This window comes from Salvelinus namaycush, chromosome 16 (genome assembly GCF_016432855.1).
Source record: "Salvelinus namaycush isolate Seneca chromosome 16, SaNama_1.0, whole genome shotgun sequence".
Classification (NCBI taxonomy): domain Eukaryota; kingdom Metazoa; phylum Chordata; class Actinopteri; order Salmoniformes; family Salmonidae; genus Salvelinus; species Salvelinus namaycush.
The window spans coordinates 37,538,341-37,556,276 of NC_052322.1; the positions used below are offsets into that span (position 1 = coordinate 37,538,341).

General features: G+C 44.2%; 1 protein-coding gene across 1 annotated transcript; it reads right to left on the minus strand.

Moving 5' to 3' along the window:
* Positions 1–6,829: 6,829 nt before the first annotated feature.
* On the minus strand, positions 6,830–16,413 carry bgnb (biglycan b). The gene is made up of 7 exons (XM_039010196.1): positions 16,167–16,413; positions 10,873–10,985; positions 9,214–9,427; positions 8,976–9,086; positions 7,758–7,851; positions 7,273–7,411; positions 6,830–7,085 (listed from the first exon to the last, which is right to left on the minus strand). The coding sequence occupies exons 1-7, from the start codon at positions 16,411–16,413 to the stop codon at positions 6,888–6,890; spliced, it is 1,116 nt and encodes a 371-aa protein (XP_038866124.1). The 3' UTR covers positions 6,830–6,887.
* Positions 16,414–17,936: the final 1,523 nt, after the last annotated feature.

Below are 17,936 nucleotides of genomic sequence, written 5' to 3' on the forward strand. Positions count from 1 at the left end.
TTGTTCTGCTACACACTTTTCAACAACCTTTGACACCACAGGTAGTATACTAATGGGCCTGTAGTTACTCACGTCAGCAGGGTCGCCTGATTTAAAGATGGCCGTTATTATGGCCGACTTCCATACCCTTGGAAACACCCCGAGACCAATAGATGTGTTGGTGACCTTAGTAATGGGGCCAATGAGTGACTCTTTGTAGTTTTTAAGAAAGGTAGAGTCCAGCCCAAACACATCTTTGGCTTTAGAGTTCTTTAGGGAGCTAATCACCCTGTTCACCTTTGACTCAGAAACCTCCCTTATGATGAAGACAGGTTGAGCGTCATTCACTAGCACTGAGCCCAAGAAACCAGTGGAGGGGTTCTGTGTCAGTACCCTGACAGAGTCAATAAAGTAGGAATTGAAGGCTATTGCTATTTCGACTGCATCCTGTGTTAGATTGTTATTCACCATGATTTCTAGTCTTTTTGCAGTGTTACTATGGTCTTTCCCTGTTAACTTTTTTAGATTCTCCCAGATCAATTTAGAATTTCCCTTTGCTTCACCAATTATGTTAATAAAAAAGTTTGCCTTTGCCTGTCTGATTTCTTTCATCACCTTATTTCTCAACATGGTAAACCTATGTCTGTCATGCTCTAATTTGGATCTTAGAGCTATTTTTAGAGCATAATCTTGTTTTTTCATCAATTTCCAGACTTCTCCATTTAGCCAAGGAAGAGTGCTCTTTTGGCCAGGTTTGGATTTGATTTTCTTTAGGAAACCATTTATTGTAGTCTGGATTGTGGATAGAAAAACCTGACTATCAGCTTCCACATCTGTATAGGACAAGAGATCATTCCAGTTAATTCCCTTAATTGCGTTTTCAAAATAGTTTAATTCACTCTTAGGTATTCTTAGTTGATCCGGCTTTCTAACAGTAGAGAGGTTAAACCTGCTCTTAGACAGCTTTCTGGCTATAAGTGTCAGATTATGATCAGATAGCCCAGTAACCATATTGAATGATTTAGTCACTCTCTCTGGTTTATTACTGAACACCAAATCAATCTGTGTTCTAGAGCAACAAGTCACCCTGGTTGGCCCTTTAACTAGCTGTGTAAGGTCAAAGGTATTAGTGATCCGTTTGAGGGTTTTCCTACAAGACTTGTCTTCATAATTAATGTTAAAATCTCCCACTAAAATGACCTCTTTCCCAAAATCACATTCCCTAAGCATGTTATTAAACTGATCAAAAAACACACTTTTTGAGCATTTGATGAACAGGGTGCTGGATGGCATCCCCCGACAGCAGTGTCTGGTATACCTCGATGACATCCTGGCCCATGGCAGCTCCTTCCAGTCAGCCCTGGTGGCGCTACGGCGTGTGCTGGAGAGGGTGGCTGCCGCAGGTCTGAAGCTCCACCCCGAGAAGTGCCACTTCATGAGGAGAGAGGTGTCCTTCTTGGGCCACCAAGTGGGGAAAGAGGGGATCAGCACCATGGAGGACAAGGTGGGGGCTGTCCGAGACTGGCCCATCCCCACCGACCAGCGTCAGCTGAAGAACTTCCTGGGCCTGGCCTCGTACTACAGTAGGTTTGTACGGGGCTTCTCAAGCGTCGCTGCTCCCCTGAACCGCCTGCTGCCGAAGGACAAGGCCTTCACATGGACAGTGGAGTGTGAGGAGGCCTTCAACACCCTCAAACGTGCACTGATCGAGGCCCCCGTGCTCGCCCCCCCTGACCTCACCTTGCCCTTTATCCTGGACACAGACGCGAGCAATGTGGGCATGGGTGAGGTGCTGGCACAGGTGGGGCCAGAGGGGGAGAGAGTGGTGGCGTACTTCAGCAAAACTTTTGACAAACATGAACGCCGCTACTGTGTCACCCGGCGGGAGCTCCTGGCTGTGGTGGCTTCCGTCAAACACTTCAAGTACTACCTGGGTGGCCTGCCCTTTACTGTAAGGACTGACCACTCTGCTCTCCAGTAGCTCATGTCTTTCAGAGAGCCAGAGGGGCAGGTGGCTCGCTGGTTGGAGGAGCTTCAGCCGTATGATTTCACAGTGGTGCACAGGTCAGGGGCACGCCACTCCAACACTGACGCCATGTCCCCTCGGCCCTGTACTGCAGACGGCTGCCGCCATTGCGAGGGCGGGAGGGACGGGAGAGAGCGCTGTGTGCCTCCTGCACGCCTGCCCTCCTCATGCTGGGGAGAGATCCGCACCCCCTGCGGAGATGGCGTTTGGTTGGCCCCTGGATAGCCCTCATGTTCCCCCGGGGCCGGAGTATGCCCGGAGACTCCAGGATCGCCTGGAGACAGCCCACACCTTCGCCAGAGAGCAGCTGGTGAATGCAGGTGTGAGGCAGAAGAGGAACTATGACGTGCACACCCGGGGAAGGCACTTTGTGGCTGGGGAGCTGGTCTGGGTCTACAGCCCCCTAAGGAAAAAAGGCAGATGCCCCATGTTGGACAGTCACTGGGTGGGACCCTGCAGTGTCCTGGAGAGGGTAGGGGAGGTTGTTTACCGGGTGCAGCTTCCTCCCAGGGGGAGAAAGGTGGCACTGCACCGGGACAGGTTAGCCCCATACAGAGGGGCTTCTTCTCCCCAAACCCCAGGGACCCCCACAATTCCCCTCTCTGACAATGACATTCTCCAGGCACCCACCCCCAGGTGCCGCAGACAAGGCTCCAGACAGCCCACTCCCCCCTGTCTCCCTCCCTGTGTCACCGCGTGGTTCCCCGGAGCCACGGACTGTATTCCCCGTTCCCGCTTCCTTGTCCCCCATATCCCTGGAGGGGGTTTGGGCAGGGGGATGGAGCATTGGAAGTTAAGACCAGGTTTAGCCATTGTTCTTCCTCTTACGTCTGGGCTTCACAAGAGAAGGTCACGGTTGGTTTGTAGGGTATCTTTCATTTATTTGGCGTGGGCTACGGCCAAACAGTAGCCTGTGTAAAGTTGGGTTAATAAACCATCAATTCGTTAACTCAATCCTCTGTCTGGACAATTGTTCCTTTATGATCTAGTCCGGTCATTACAGTATGTTATTGACAGTGATGCAAATGAATACAAATAGTAGAATTATGCCATACTTTTATTTTGAAGGCTTAACGCAAAGTCCACTGTTGTGACTAATCCTTATTGTGGCTAGCTTCACATAGATGGGTCCGACCACCATTAATCAAATAAGAACTGTTTTATGAGGGTTATTTTAGAAGATGACACCTGGCTATATAGTTAGCGAGGTAACTATAACTACTGAAACAGATTATGTCGTTTTCCTATGTTTTTGGGGAAGAACATTGTTTGCATCCATGAGCTAGCTAGCTTTTTTTATGACCAGCACTGTAGGTGCGTGAGACAACTTTACCAGCATCATAGCATACGTACGGATGAATCGTTGTGACATATGAAATACGAGTGATAGTGTAATCAATGTGTAATAACTACGTAAAAAATGTATGAACGCTTAAAATTATTATGTGACGTGCAGTCATATTCAGGTCCTGATTGGTCAACAAGCTTAATTGACACGTCAAAGTGTTAAATAGTATATTTTTTGACACGCAAAGACACAAACGGCGTTCCATAGAAATCCTAGTTGAGAATGAAACGACTGAACAAATGAACAACGAAACAGCACAGCAAGTGAAAGAAATAGGTTTTGATTATGTTTTACTGGGAATGGGGACATACGTAAATGCCAACAAAATAACTTTTTGGTCAGTGTGATGTGTGTGTGTAACCTTTATTTAACTAAGCAAGTAAGTTAAGAACCCATTATTTTTTACTATGACCCCGGCCAAACCCGGACGACGCTGGGCCAATTGTGCACCGCCCTATGGGACTCCCAATCACGGCCGGATATGATACAGCCTGGATTCGAACCAGGGACTATAGTGACGCCTCTTGCACTGAGATGCAGTACCTTGGACCGCTGCGTCCATGTGTGTATGTGTGTTAACTATTTAACTGTACTAGAATGTTTAAGGCCTACAAAAGCCTATTCCTGCTCTTTTCCTGCAATCCATCAAACACATTGTGTGTGTCATCATAGTGGTCTCTGACTTGTGGTCAGACTCGCTCAGGAGGAACAAACTTAAACTTGCACCTTTTTTTCAATGCTGATTTGAATGTCATTGGGAAAACAGAGAAGTGTCAATGCTTTTTTTCCTCACAAACATCCTTTCTGAATTTAAAAGTAATCCTCGAAGTAATCATCTAGTTTTTCAGAAGTATGTGTAATCTGATTACAATATTTTTGCTGGTAACGTAACAGATTACAGTTACAATTTTTTGTAATCCCTTACATGTAATCTGTCACTCCCCAACCCTGTCTAGCGGGTGAAGTCCACAACCGAAGAGAAAAGGTGAGAGGAGAGCGCATAGAGGCAAGAATGAATGTGTTCATGGGGTGTATTCATTCCGCCGATTCTGTTGCAAAACATTTCTTAAAATGGAAGCAAACGGAATGAAACAGGGATGGACCTACTTGAATTTGTCTAAAAGTTTTAGTTGCAAAAATGTTTTAGTTTATGTTTATGTTCTTGTTTTAGTTGCAAAAATGGGAACGTTAGGCTCATAAAAAAATCGTCCTCTCTAATCTTAAATGGCACTGACTTCCACTGGTGTATCTGTGCCATAATGTGAACCATGGTTTCTTGCTTAGTGAATCATTTAAAGAGAAACTGTGTGATTTTGCTTCCCTTCATGTCCACTCATCAAACCTGGCCAATGTTGTAGTTGTCCTTTATTTCTCACACAGCTTCTTTCCACCACCATACCATCACACGTTCTCTCTGCTATAGTCAGGCTGAAAAAATCTTTATTCTTACATGCAGCAGTAGCTTGGCAGAGTATAGAAAAGGCATTAAGAACTAAGGCAACTACATCTATCATTTACACAGACTAAATACCCAGAGGAAACCCAGCAGAGAAAGCATTACAGAGACACTGTGCAAAACAATCCATCAAACACTGCTGTTGTAACCTCCCTGGCTGCAGCCTCTGCCAAGGGTTCTGGACCTGCAGGGTTGCTGGTTCAAGTCCCACTCTGGCGGTTCACCCCTTATTGTACTGTCACTGTATACACTCAGGAGACTGGATGCTGAAGTGGGGATGGACACAAAATGGCGCCCAGGAAGAATCGGACTCAGGGCAGTTTCCCCTGGGGAGTAGCCTACCTAATTGACACTGACATCTCCAGGTTGAGGTCAGTTCCACTTGTGATGGTAATTCAGCCGTATCAAATCAAAGGAATAAGAAATATATGTTTTTGTTTGGATTTGTGATGTATTGGAACTGACAACTTCCATTTTGGAATCTGATTTGAAATAGTGGAATTGACTCCAACCTTAATCTTTTTCTTTCCATAGGTTGGGTTTGCTTATGACATACAGTACGAATTGATTATGGCATCCAAGTTAGCACCTGATAAGTCTGATGTTAGCAATAGAAGGAAGGTTCAAATGTGACTCCCAAATAGACACACAACAAACATATGTAAAAAGAGCACCTCTTATATGATCATCTATATACAGGCATTGCTTTTCTATGTTTTACCTGTAATGTATCTTCACCAAAATTATAATAACACCAAAATTGTAATAATAACAAATAAAGCTCTTGTAATAAAAACAATATTGAAGGAAATGCTTCGAAATATTTCTTATCATATATCTCATCTTTGCAATTTGGTTGGGGAAGAAAACATCCTCAAAAAAATATATTTCTGAGTACTGATTAATTTGACACAAACACAATAGTATTTATTTATTTCTATTGACCCTGTTTTCAGGCTTTAATACCTGATTAGCATGGTTTAAAAAAAGTCAGATATTGAAATGTGGATTGGGCAAGCACATCCTTCCCTTTCTATTCCCCTCACACTGTATGTTTCTCTCCTACAATTAGGAATTAGAATACAGGATCTCTAAGGTTAGAATCAGGAATTAGAATACAGGATCTCTATGGTTAGAATCAGGAATTAGAATACAGGATCTCTACGGTTAGAATCAGGAATTAGAATACAGGATCTCTATGGTTAGAATCAGGAATTAGAATACAGGATCTCTACGGTTAGAATCAGGAATTAGAATACAGGATCTCTACGGTTAGAATCAGGAATTAGAATACAGGATCTCTACGGTTAGAATCAGGAATTAGAATACAGGATCTCTACGGTTAGAACTGTAATTAGAATACAGGATCTCTATGGTTAGAATCAGGAATTAGAATACAGGATCTCTACGGTTAGAATCAGGAATTAGAATACAGGATCTCTACGGTTAGAATCAGGAATTAGAATACAGGATCTCTATGGTTAGAATCAGGAATTAGAATACAGGATCTCTACGGTTAGAACTGTAATTAGAATACAGGATCTCTACGGTTAGAACTGTAATTAGAATACAGGATCTCTATGGTTAGAATCAGCAATTAGAATACAGGATCTCTATGGTTAGAATCAGGAATTAGAATACAGGATCTCTATGGTTGGAACTGTAATTAGAATACAGGATCTCTATGGTTAGAATCAGGAATTAGAATACAGGATCTCTATGGTTAGAATCAGGAATTAGAATACAGGATCTCTAAGGTTAGAATCAGGAATTAGAATACAGGATCTCTATGGTTGGAACCAAAATTAGAATACAGGATCTCTATAGTTGGAATTAGAATACAAACACATCTCTATTGTTTCTCTTCTCTCATCTGTCCTCACCATCTCTCGTTCTCTCTATCGAATACAGATTTAAATTTGGTCAGGGCAATTTTACTCATCTCCTTTCCCCAATTCTGGTCTCTGCCTCCTTCTCTCCTCAACCTCCTCCTCTCCCCAGTCCTCCTCTCTCACTCCTCTTTGCTCCACTCCTCCTCTCTCTCTCCTTCCATCCTCTCTATCACTTTCTCCCTGTGCTTATTTCTTATAGTTGCCAAACTGGATGCCCAGACGGTCACTGACACAGCGGAAGGCAGCGGGTTGGACCTCCCAGTAGTTGACAGGGTTAGAGTAGAGGCTGATGCCATTATAGAACGACCTCTTCATCCCAAAGCCTCTTGGGCAGAAGTCATCCACTCCCACCTTGCTGATGCTGTTGGAATGGAGGTAGACCACCTACATGGTGGGAGGGGGACAGCATGGTGTTGTATTAGAGGTGCTTCAAGGCCCTTAACCTGTCTGATGAATACAACTCTACCAGTACCACAGACACAGACACCCGTACAGACACACACACACAGGCACAGACACCCGTATATACACACACGCAGACACAGACACACGTGCACACACAGTCACTCACCTGTAGGTACTTCATGTCAGGCAGACCCTTGGGGATTGCTGTGAGTCTGTTGTTCTCCAGGTGTAACTCTCTCAGGCGGGGGACGAAAGCTAGACTGCCATTCTCTATCATACGAATGTGGTTAAAGCCCAGACCCAACCTGGCAACCAGAGAGACAGAGAGAGACTGAGTGTCATCATCCTTATCTGTCTAACGCCTACCAGTATTTCTTGAAGTCACCACTGGGTGGCATGGTTGCCTAAGAAAGATCCAGAATGGAGGGTAGACAACGTGTCCACACAGAAATCTTTTATCAATGCTTGCCTCTTTTTTCAATCAAGCAGACTTTATTTCAGTCTCAAAGAGCTATTACATACATTGCAGTGGGGTACTTAACATTAACAACTGGAGGCTCTCAGTACTCAATTATGGCAGTTAACTCAGCCTACGCAAACATAGCTGCCCACTGCCATGTGAATCCCATTGTATTTCTCTCTTATCCGCACCTGTACAAGTGTTTGTAGCGGCTCAGGTCCTCCAGCTCGATGGCCTGTATCTGGTTGTGGTCCAGATGGAGCTCATGGAGACTGTCTGGCAGGTCTGAAGGAGACAGAACACACGCCTCTTAACTAACCTTCTGGAGGAGACAGAACACACTCTTAACGAACCTTCTGGAGGAGACAGAACACACGCCTCTTAACTAACCTTCTGGAGGAGACAGAACACACTCCTCTTAACGAACCTTCTGGAGGAGACAGAACACACGCCTCTTAACTAACCTTCTGGAGGAGACAGAACACACTCCTCTTAACTAACCTTCTGAAGGAGACAGAACACACGCCTCTTAACTAACCTTCTGGAGGAGACAGAACACACTCCTCTTAACTAACCTTCTGGAGGAGACAGAACACACGCCTCTTAACTAACCTTCTGAAGGAGACAGAACACACGCCTCTTAACTAACCTTCTGGAGGAGACAGAACACACTCCTCTTAACTAACCTTCTGGAGGAGACAGAACACACTCCTCTTAACTAACCTTCTGGAGGAGACAGAACACACTCCTCTTAACTAACCTTCTGGAGGAGACAGAACACACTCCTCTTAACTAACCTTCTGGAGGAGACAGAACACACTCCTCTTAACTAACCTTCTGGAGGAGACAGAATACACGCCTCTTAACTAACCTTCTGGAGGAGACAGAACACACGCCTCTTAACTAACCTTCTGGAGGAGACAGAACACACGCCTCTTAACTAACCTTCTGGAGGAGACAGAACACACGCCTCTTAACTAACCTTCTGGAGGAGACAGAACACACTCCTCTTAACTAACCTTCTGGAGGAGACAGTACACACTCCTCTTAACTAACCTTCTGGAGGAGACAGTACACACTCCTCTTAACTAACCTTCTGGAGGAGACAGAACACACTCCTCTTAACTAACCTTCTGGAGGAGACAGTACACACTCCTCTTAACTAACCTTCTGGAGGAGACAGAACACACTCCTCTTAACTAACCTTCTGGAGGAGACAGAACACACGCCTCTTAACTAACCTACTGATACAACATCAAAACACCAACTTCTGCTTACAATACGGTCCATCAGAATAATGTACACTGTACATAACTGGTCTCCAACTCTGGTCTTTAAGAGCTACAGGGTCTGCATTCAATAAGTTATGATCACTTCTGAGTAAACCACTTGCTCTGTGTACTGCGTACCCTTGGGTACTCCAGTGAGTTGGGCCTCAGAGATACGCAGGTAGTTCAGTTTCAGTCCCTTGAAGGCTCCTGGCTCAAACCCACTGTTCTGGATGGGGTTCCCTCCCATTTCTACAAGAACATACATAAGACACATTAGAACACGGCTGTGGCAAATTTGATTCAATTCCAGCATATTGAATATGCTGAGGTAATAGTGAAGCATTGAATGGCTCTGTAATCTTTAATGAACTCTGACCTATGCAGTTCATGCTGCCCAGTTCAGAGAAGGCCCCCTCATGGACCTTCTTGATGCGGTTCTCATGGATCCTCAGCTCCACCAGAGAGGAGGGCAGGTTCTTGGGGACTCCAGTCAGGAGGTTTCTGGAGAAGTAGAGCTTCTGCATGTGTTTCAGAGGAACAAAGGCCTTGGGGTGGACCTTGCTGATCTTATTATTCACCAGGGACAGTGCCTGAGAGATGGAAAGAGACAGAGAATGAGAGAGCGAGGGAGGGAGGGGAGTGAGTAAATAAGCAAGTAAGCTACCTTTGCCCCACCCCCACTCTCTCTCCTAAGTGCCCTAGTTATGTCCAGTCAGTGTCTTCCTCTCTCCAACCACCCCTCTCTCTTTTCCTCTTCTCTACTCCAGAGTGTGGCCAGCCTCTGCCTGGAGCTAAAGGGAATATTCTAGCTCACATCCTCTCCTCTCTGCTCCCGGAAAGCCTTCATTTATGCCTGTCGCACACTCAGAACAGATGACCAAGCCCAATATTGAACATGGCCAGAGAGGAAACTCACAACATGAATTAAAACAGTTACCTCTCTGTGGATGAAGACATTTTCACCATGACTGCCTGCACGACTGCCTGCCTGCACGACTGACTGCAGGGCACGACTGACTGCCTGCACGACTGACTGCCTGCACGACTGACTGCCTGCACGACTGACTGCCTGCACGACTGACTGCCTGCACGACTGACTGCCTGCACGACTGACTGCCTGCACGACTGACTGCAGGGCACGACTGCCTGCCTGCACGACTGACTGCAGGGCACGACTGACTGCCTGCACGACTGACTGCAGGGCACGACTGACTGCCTGCACGACTGACTGCCTGCACGACTGCCTGCCTGCACGACTACCTGCCTGCTGGGTTTTCCATCTGAAACGTATTTCTGTTCAGTTACCTAAGGTTACCTAACAGTTACCTCTCTGTGGATGAAGACATTTTCACCATGACTGCCTGCACGACTGCCTGCCTGCACGACTGACTGCAGGGCACGACTGACTGCCTGCACGACTGACTGCCTGCACGACTGCCTGCCTGCACGACTGACTGCCTGCACGACTGACTGCCTGCACGACTGACTGCCTGCACGATTGACTGCAGGGCACGACTGACTGCAGGGCACGACTGACTGCAGGGCACGACTGACTGCCTGCACGACTGACTGCCTGCACGACTGACTGCAGGGCACGACTGCCTGCCTGCACGACTGACTGCAGGGCACGACTGACTGCCTGCACGACTGACTGCAGGGCACGACTGACTGCCTGCACGACTGACTGCAGGGCACGACTGACTGCCTGCACGACTGCCTGCCTGCACGACTGCCTGCCTGCACGACTGCCTGCCTGCACGACTACCTGCCTGCTGGGTTTTCCATCTGAAAAGTATTTCTGTTCAGTTACCTAAGGTGACTGACTGGGAATGTTGTCCTTCCCTGGTGGTTTGTTTAAGTGGTCAACATAGCTGTCTCAGACAAAGAACTTCTGTAGGAGATGAGGGACGGAACTCTGTCCTCTTGAATTGGGCCAATAAAGGCCAGTTAAAATGTAATTGCTCTTTCCCTCTCCGTCTTCAATCTCTACACCCCCCCTTTCTCTCTCTCCTCTCTATCTCTCCCTCTCTCTTACGTAGAGGTTGCTGAGGCCTTTGAAGTCGTTCTCCTTCAGCTCAGTGATGCGGTTGTTCTGCAGGTCCAAGAGTTTGGTGTCAGCGGGAATGCTCTTAGGCACCTCAGTCAAACCTGCAAACACACACACACAGACACACACAGTGTCAGTGGGGATTCATACACATACGGAACAAAAACATACATACACGCCCTCACACCCAGATGGGGACACCAGATGTCATCCAGCTGTTTGAGATTTCACTAAGTCCCAAAGGACGTTGCAACACCATCAGCAAGATCACATCAAGTAAATTAGGACGACGCAGTAGGGCACAAAGAAACACACACCACACACACAGATGATAAAGAGACTATTCCTATGGCAATATGAGAGTACAGTTAATTTACTGCAGAGAAACACCTGCTTACAACCAGAGACCTGATTGTCTCCTCGTGTTAAGAAAACAGGTCTCTCTGTTCAACTCCAAACTTTAAACCAGAACATGATGTCATCGTCTATCATGTGCAAGAACTCCGGCAGTGACAATATCAATGTAATAGAAGAGTTTCTCAAATTGTGGGTTGGACAAACTGGTGTGTTGCAGCCAGTGACTAAACAGTTGTCAGAAACCCTAGTGTTTTTATAACGGAGGATTGTATTACTTTGATCTTTCATCCTACTTGGTACATTCTGGTCCCCAAAAGGATTCTGATTAAACTTCTTATAAACATGATTCAACTCAGTGAACCATTTTAATGAGACAACATCATTGTTAAGTTGTTTCAGTTCTCAGACGGTCGATTGGCCAGGTCAACAGAACCAAGCCGCTGCCATGGTTACATCTCATCATGACTAGGACTGTGGCGGTCATAACAATTTGTCAGCTGGTTATTGTCATGCAAAAGGCTGCTTAAACACGTTTAGCATCTCCACAAATACAAACTGCTAATATATGCCTTTGGAACATCTCCATTTTAACAAGTCAAATAAATCAGTTGATTAAACACCATAACAATAAATCCATGATTTATTTTAGGCAGGTCCAAAGAAACATGATATGTTAACAGTTAACAGAATATGAGTTGGCCTACAACTAACTGTATGTTATCTGGCTATGCTCCATGCTGTAGGCTCGTTCATTTAGCCGACAAGATATGCTTATGAGTCCCATGTCATTATTTTATATTATGATTTTATAGGAAGAAGAACATAATCGAACATAGCTAAATAAAAAAGAAAGGATATTTTTCCCATTCTTGAGCGAGTGCGCATATTAAAGCTATAGGTTGAGCGTAAAAGTGATATAGGCTACGCTACGCTAGATTTAGTTATTTGGCAACTTTAGTTGTTAATTATACAAACCTTAGAATGTCTTAGAAATCAAAACATATATGGGCTGCATGATGCTACATTAGGCTTTTGATGATTTGAGAAAGTCCTAGAAAAAGGCTTGCGCTCTGTTCCTTGCCTCAGGCTGCACACACTGTTCTCTCGTCAAGTGATCATCATATTGTCACCCATCAGACTATTCTCAATGTAATATTGTCTATACTATGTTAAATTAGTTTAGATTTAGAATGGTCCTTTATCAAATGGGCATGAACAGGAGTAGCGGAAAAAAATTCATGCCATTCGCCTATGCACTTGAATAGCGAATGGAAGCTTTCCCGCCTGTTCGTTTGGGTAGGCTACTCCGGTTATTTACCTCCACACATCAACCACTGTTTGAGGACAATGCAGCCTCTAGCTGCGCGACGGGTGTTATTCCGCCCAAACTCTATACCATGGGCCCCCCAACCCTGTTCCTGCAGCTACCAAGTTCCTAATGTGGGAAACCAAATGAAATCTCTTCGGGAACATGGAAAGTAACATGTTTTCACAACGAAACATATTTCAGCCAGCAGCATACCACCCTGCATCCCACTGCTGGCTTGCCTCTGAAGCTAAGCAGGGTTGGTCCTGGTTGGTCCCTAGATAGGAGACCAGATGCTGCTGGAAGTGGTGTTGGAGGGCCAGTAGGAGGCACTCTTTCATCAGGTCTAAAATATATATATATATTCCTTGTGCCGTCTTTCGGATGGGATGTTGAACGGGTTTCCCGCCTCTCTGTGGTCGCTAAAGATCCCATGGCATTTATCGTAAGAGTAGGGGTGGTAACCACGGTGTCCTGGCTAAATTCTCCAAGCTGTCCCTCATACGGTCACCTAATTATCCCCAGCTTACAATTGGCTCATTCCTCTCCCCTGTAACTATTCCCCAGGTCGTTGCTGTAAATGAGAATGTGTTCTCAGTCAACTTACCTGGTAAAATAACGGTAAAATAAAAAAAATATTAATTAAACTCCCAGATTCATGAATAGAAACTTTGGAGTGTATTATAAGGTAACCAGTCCACCCAGTATGCATAATAATACAGCCTACACTCAAAGGCGAATGTTTGGAATATAGGCTAGCTAGACCAATTAAAGACATCTTAAATCAGTTGTTAAAAAAAATAATAATCCGGTGCATAATATGCGGTAGGATACTGTATGTATCTATTGTAAAACGAACGGGACAATCATTATTTTAATTCCGTTTTTTAAAGTCTTGGACTCATATATATGCCTCTAATATGTGTATGGGTGTTTTTATTCATCATCACCTTAGAAAGCGCTGTCCATTTGGTTGTTAGGCTTTGAAACAACCTCCAGAATTACCATGTTTTCCACTCTGTTTCAACCTGTTTCTTTCCTCAAATTGATCAATCACAGTGAGGTGAGTTTTAAAAGCACAATATGGTTGATGATAAGTGTTTGATGTGATTGTCTATTGCATTGATGTCAGAGTGGTTGGAAGGACAATAGAGCCCTGAGTACCAGGCCATTAGCAGGTTGGATACTACCAACACATGTCCTGAGTGCATAAAAGGAGATTACCTTGACTCAACAGTCATGTTAAATTTTACTGCGTTCATGACTCATGACTGCCAGTGTGGCAGTAATACATCACTGCAATGACCACAAAATGAATCACGACCTGCAACCCAGTCCAGCAACCATCACACTGTTGCAACAACCCTCTTACTGCTGGTGACCTAGCAACACCTACTGTTCCCCTGTCACACCCTGACCACATCTGACACAGAGCACACTACTACACCCTCCTGACCACAACCAGGACACCCAACACACTGCAACACTTTGAACACTACCAATGTCTCTACTCAACATACAGGATGTTCTGTGTGTCTGAAGAAACCTATTCTGGTCAATATGGGTAATTTTAACACAACTCAGACCCCTCCCTTGACAGAACACGTACCCCCAAAACGCTTAACCAAGCACCGCCCCAAAACGCTTAACCAAGCACCGCCCCAAAACGCTTAACCAAGCACCGCCCCAAAACAAAGTCTTTACCACTGTACCACACAACTCTCCAGTGTGTAGTCACAACCATTTTGCCCAAAACAAAAGCCCATAAAAGCCCATACCAACACCCCACACCCACTCAACAACCCAACCCCAATGTAAACCCCAAACCCCAGCAAAACTCCAATCTGTACCCCCAAATCCTTTCTCTCTAACCACTACACCTAAACCCCACTACTGTTTTACACAGAAAATTGGTATACACTCAGAGACAGAGACAGACGCCATAGCCAAAATACATCTGTTCTAAATAAGCACTGACAACTCGCAAATTATACGCTTCCACATTTACTCACTTCAGTAGTCTGGGACAGGAAATATAGTGTTAGGTGGTGGGATGAAAATGACATGATTCAACAAAAGCGAATAAGAAAGTACAGACTATTATTTGCAATATAATAGTTAACTGGAAGAGTACTACTGTAGCTACACACAAAAAAAACAACACACTTGCCCATGCAGAAATATAAAGAAATACTACACAAACATACACGACGCTCAGACCTACTGCACAGTGCGTGCACACACAAAAATACACACACACACACACACACACACACACACACACACACACACACACACACACACACACACACACATAGTGCATACAACTACAATGTTCATATTTTGAGATAATAAGCATTTATTTCCAGGCTTGTCATTGGCCTTTGTTGGCACATAGACTGTAAAGTCTTTGAGAGGACTATAATTTAGGAGAATGAAGGATTATGGTCTGTGAATCTGTGTATTTATATACATTTATATGTGTATGTGCGTGCTTGCGTGTGTTAAGATGTAGGATCTTAATTTGAGCCAGTTTGCTACAGCAGGAAAATAATCATGCAGCAACAGGACATGTGAATCATTATGTGGATTATAATGAATGGACATTTTTGTAGGGGTTGATACCTTTTTCGTTAGGGGAAATCAAGTCTGACATGTCAAAGAAATGCCAAACTTCAGAAGCCTTTTTAAACCTCAAACACACTACAAGTTTTACATTTCCTGCATTGCATGAACGTTTTCCATGAACAGGGTAATCAAATTAAAATCCTACATCTGTATGTGTTCCTTGTTCCCCCTCACTTCTATCCATTTGAAGGATTAAATCATTTTACACATAATCAATTGAAAATGATGCCTCTGATCCACTATAGGATCATCGTTTTCATGTGTTTGAGCACCTGTCTATTTCAGTGTTAATGAAATTGGACATACAACACTGATCTTTCCCAATCCTCTCCACCGAAGCTAAGGATAAACACAAACACATGGCTTCCATCCATTCTTTAGTAACACTCTTCCCTTCTATCTCTCTCATCCTTCCCTCGATTTCCGTTGAACATCCTGTTGTGTGTGTCAAGAAGACCATGAAACAGCTCATTAAAGACCTCAAGGAAATTACACACTGAGCTTTCATCCTCTCTCTCTCTCTCTCTCTCTCTCTCTCTCTCTTTCTCTCTCTCTCTCTCTCTCTGTCTCTCTCTCTCTCTCTCTCTCTCGCTCTCTCTCTCTCTCTCTCTCTCTCATGTCGGGAACAGAAAATCCCTCTAAGACATGCCTTTCTTTATCAAAATACAAAATACACCCGTTATCCGTGAGATAAATTCCTCTCTATGATAATACACCATCAGATCCCATTCTATCTTCTCTCTCTCTCTCTCTCTCTCTCTCTCTCTCTGAAGTCACGCAATGCACAAAGTAATTCACAGAATAACCTCAACCAGCTGAACCCTCTCTGCCTCCCATTCATATTCTACTGGGCTCTCTTGCCTCCAAAACAAATGACTGCACCCTGCTTCAGGTAACCACACAGATAAACTTGCACAATGGCACACACACACACATACATACACACATAAACACAGAAGTGCTTCAGGCTTACGGTGAGACACACACTCACCCAGATCGGAGCATTGCACCACTCTGCGTTGGCACTGGCACCCGAAGGGGCATGAGGGCAGATCAGGAGGGGGCAGCTCCTCTATTGCCGAGCCTTCCTCTTCATCTCTCATCATTGACATCATCCCTCCCACATCACTGTCCATCGCAAAGTCCCAGAATCCCCTCTGCTCAAAGGGCAGGGCCGACATGGGGGTGGGCAGCCGCGCGAGACAGAGTAGCAACAGGAGAGAAGAGTGGGCCAACATCACGGGACTATACACACACACAACTGTGGAAAGAGAGACAGAATTAAAAACACACCGAGAGAGAGTTAAAAACACACCTAGAGAGAGAGAGAGTTAAAAACACACCTAGAGAGAGAGAGAGAGTTAAAAACACACCTAGAGAGAGAGAGAGTTAAAAACACACCTAGAGAGAGAGAGAGAGAGAGTTAAAAACACACCTAGAGAGAGAGAGAGTTAAAAACACACCTAGAGAGAGAGAGAGAGAGTTAAAAACACACCTAGAGGGAGAGAGAGAGAGAGAGAGAGTTAAAAACACACCTAGAGAGAGATAGAGAGAGAGAGTTAAAAACACACCTAGAGAGAGAGAGAGAGTTAAAAACACACCTAGAGAGAGAGAGAGTTAAAAACACACCTAGAGAGAGTTAAAAACACACCTAGAGAGAGAGAGTTAAAAACACACCTATTAAGAGAGAGTTAAAAACACACCTAGAGAGAGAGAGAGTTAAAAACACACCTAGAGAGACAGAGAGAGTTAAAAACGCCTAGAGAGAGAGAGAGAGTTAAAAACACACCTAGAGAGAGAGAGAGAAAGAGAGTTAAAAACACACCTATAAATAGAGAGTTAAAAACACACCTATAAATAGAGAGTTAAAAATACACATAGAGAGAGAGAGTTAAAAATACACCTATTAAGAGAGTTAAAAACACACCTATAAATAGAGAGTTAAAAACACACCTAGAGAGACAGAGAGAGTTAAAAACGCCTAGAGAGAGAGTTAAAAACACACCTAGAGAGAGAGAGAGTTAAAAACGCCTAGAGAGAGAGTTAAAAACACACCTAGAGAGAGAGAGAGAGAGAGAGAGAGAGAGAGAGAGTTAAAAACACACCTATTAAGAGAGAGTTAAAAACACACCTAGAGAGAGAGAGAGTTAAAAACACACCTAGAGAGAGAGAGAGTTAAAAACACACCTAGAGAGAGAGAGAGAGAGAGAGTTAAAAACACACCTATAAATAGAGAGTTAAAAACACACCTTTAAATAGAGAGTTAAAAATACACATAGAGAGAGAGAGTTAAAAATACACCTATTAAGAGAGTTAAAAACACACCTATAAATAGAGAGTTAAAAACACACCTACAGAGAGAGAGTTAAAAACACACATAGAGAGAGAGAGTTAAAAATACACCTATTAGGAGAGAGTTAAAAACACACCTATAAATAGAGAGTAAAAACACACCTAGAGAGAGAGAGTTAAAAACACACCTAGAGAGAGAGAGTTAAAAACACACCTATAAATAGAGAGTTAAAAACACACCTAGAGAGAGAGAGTTAAAAACACACCTAGAGAGAGAGAGAGAGTTAAAAACACACCTAGAGAGAGAGTTAAAAACACACCTATAAATAGAGAGTTAAAAACACACCTAGAGAGAGAGAGTTAAAAACACACCTAGAGAGAGAGAGAGTTAAAAACACACCTATAAATAGAGAGTTAAAAACACACCTAGAGAGAGAGAGTTAAAAACACACCTAGAGAGAGAGAGAGT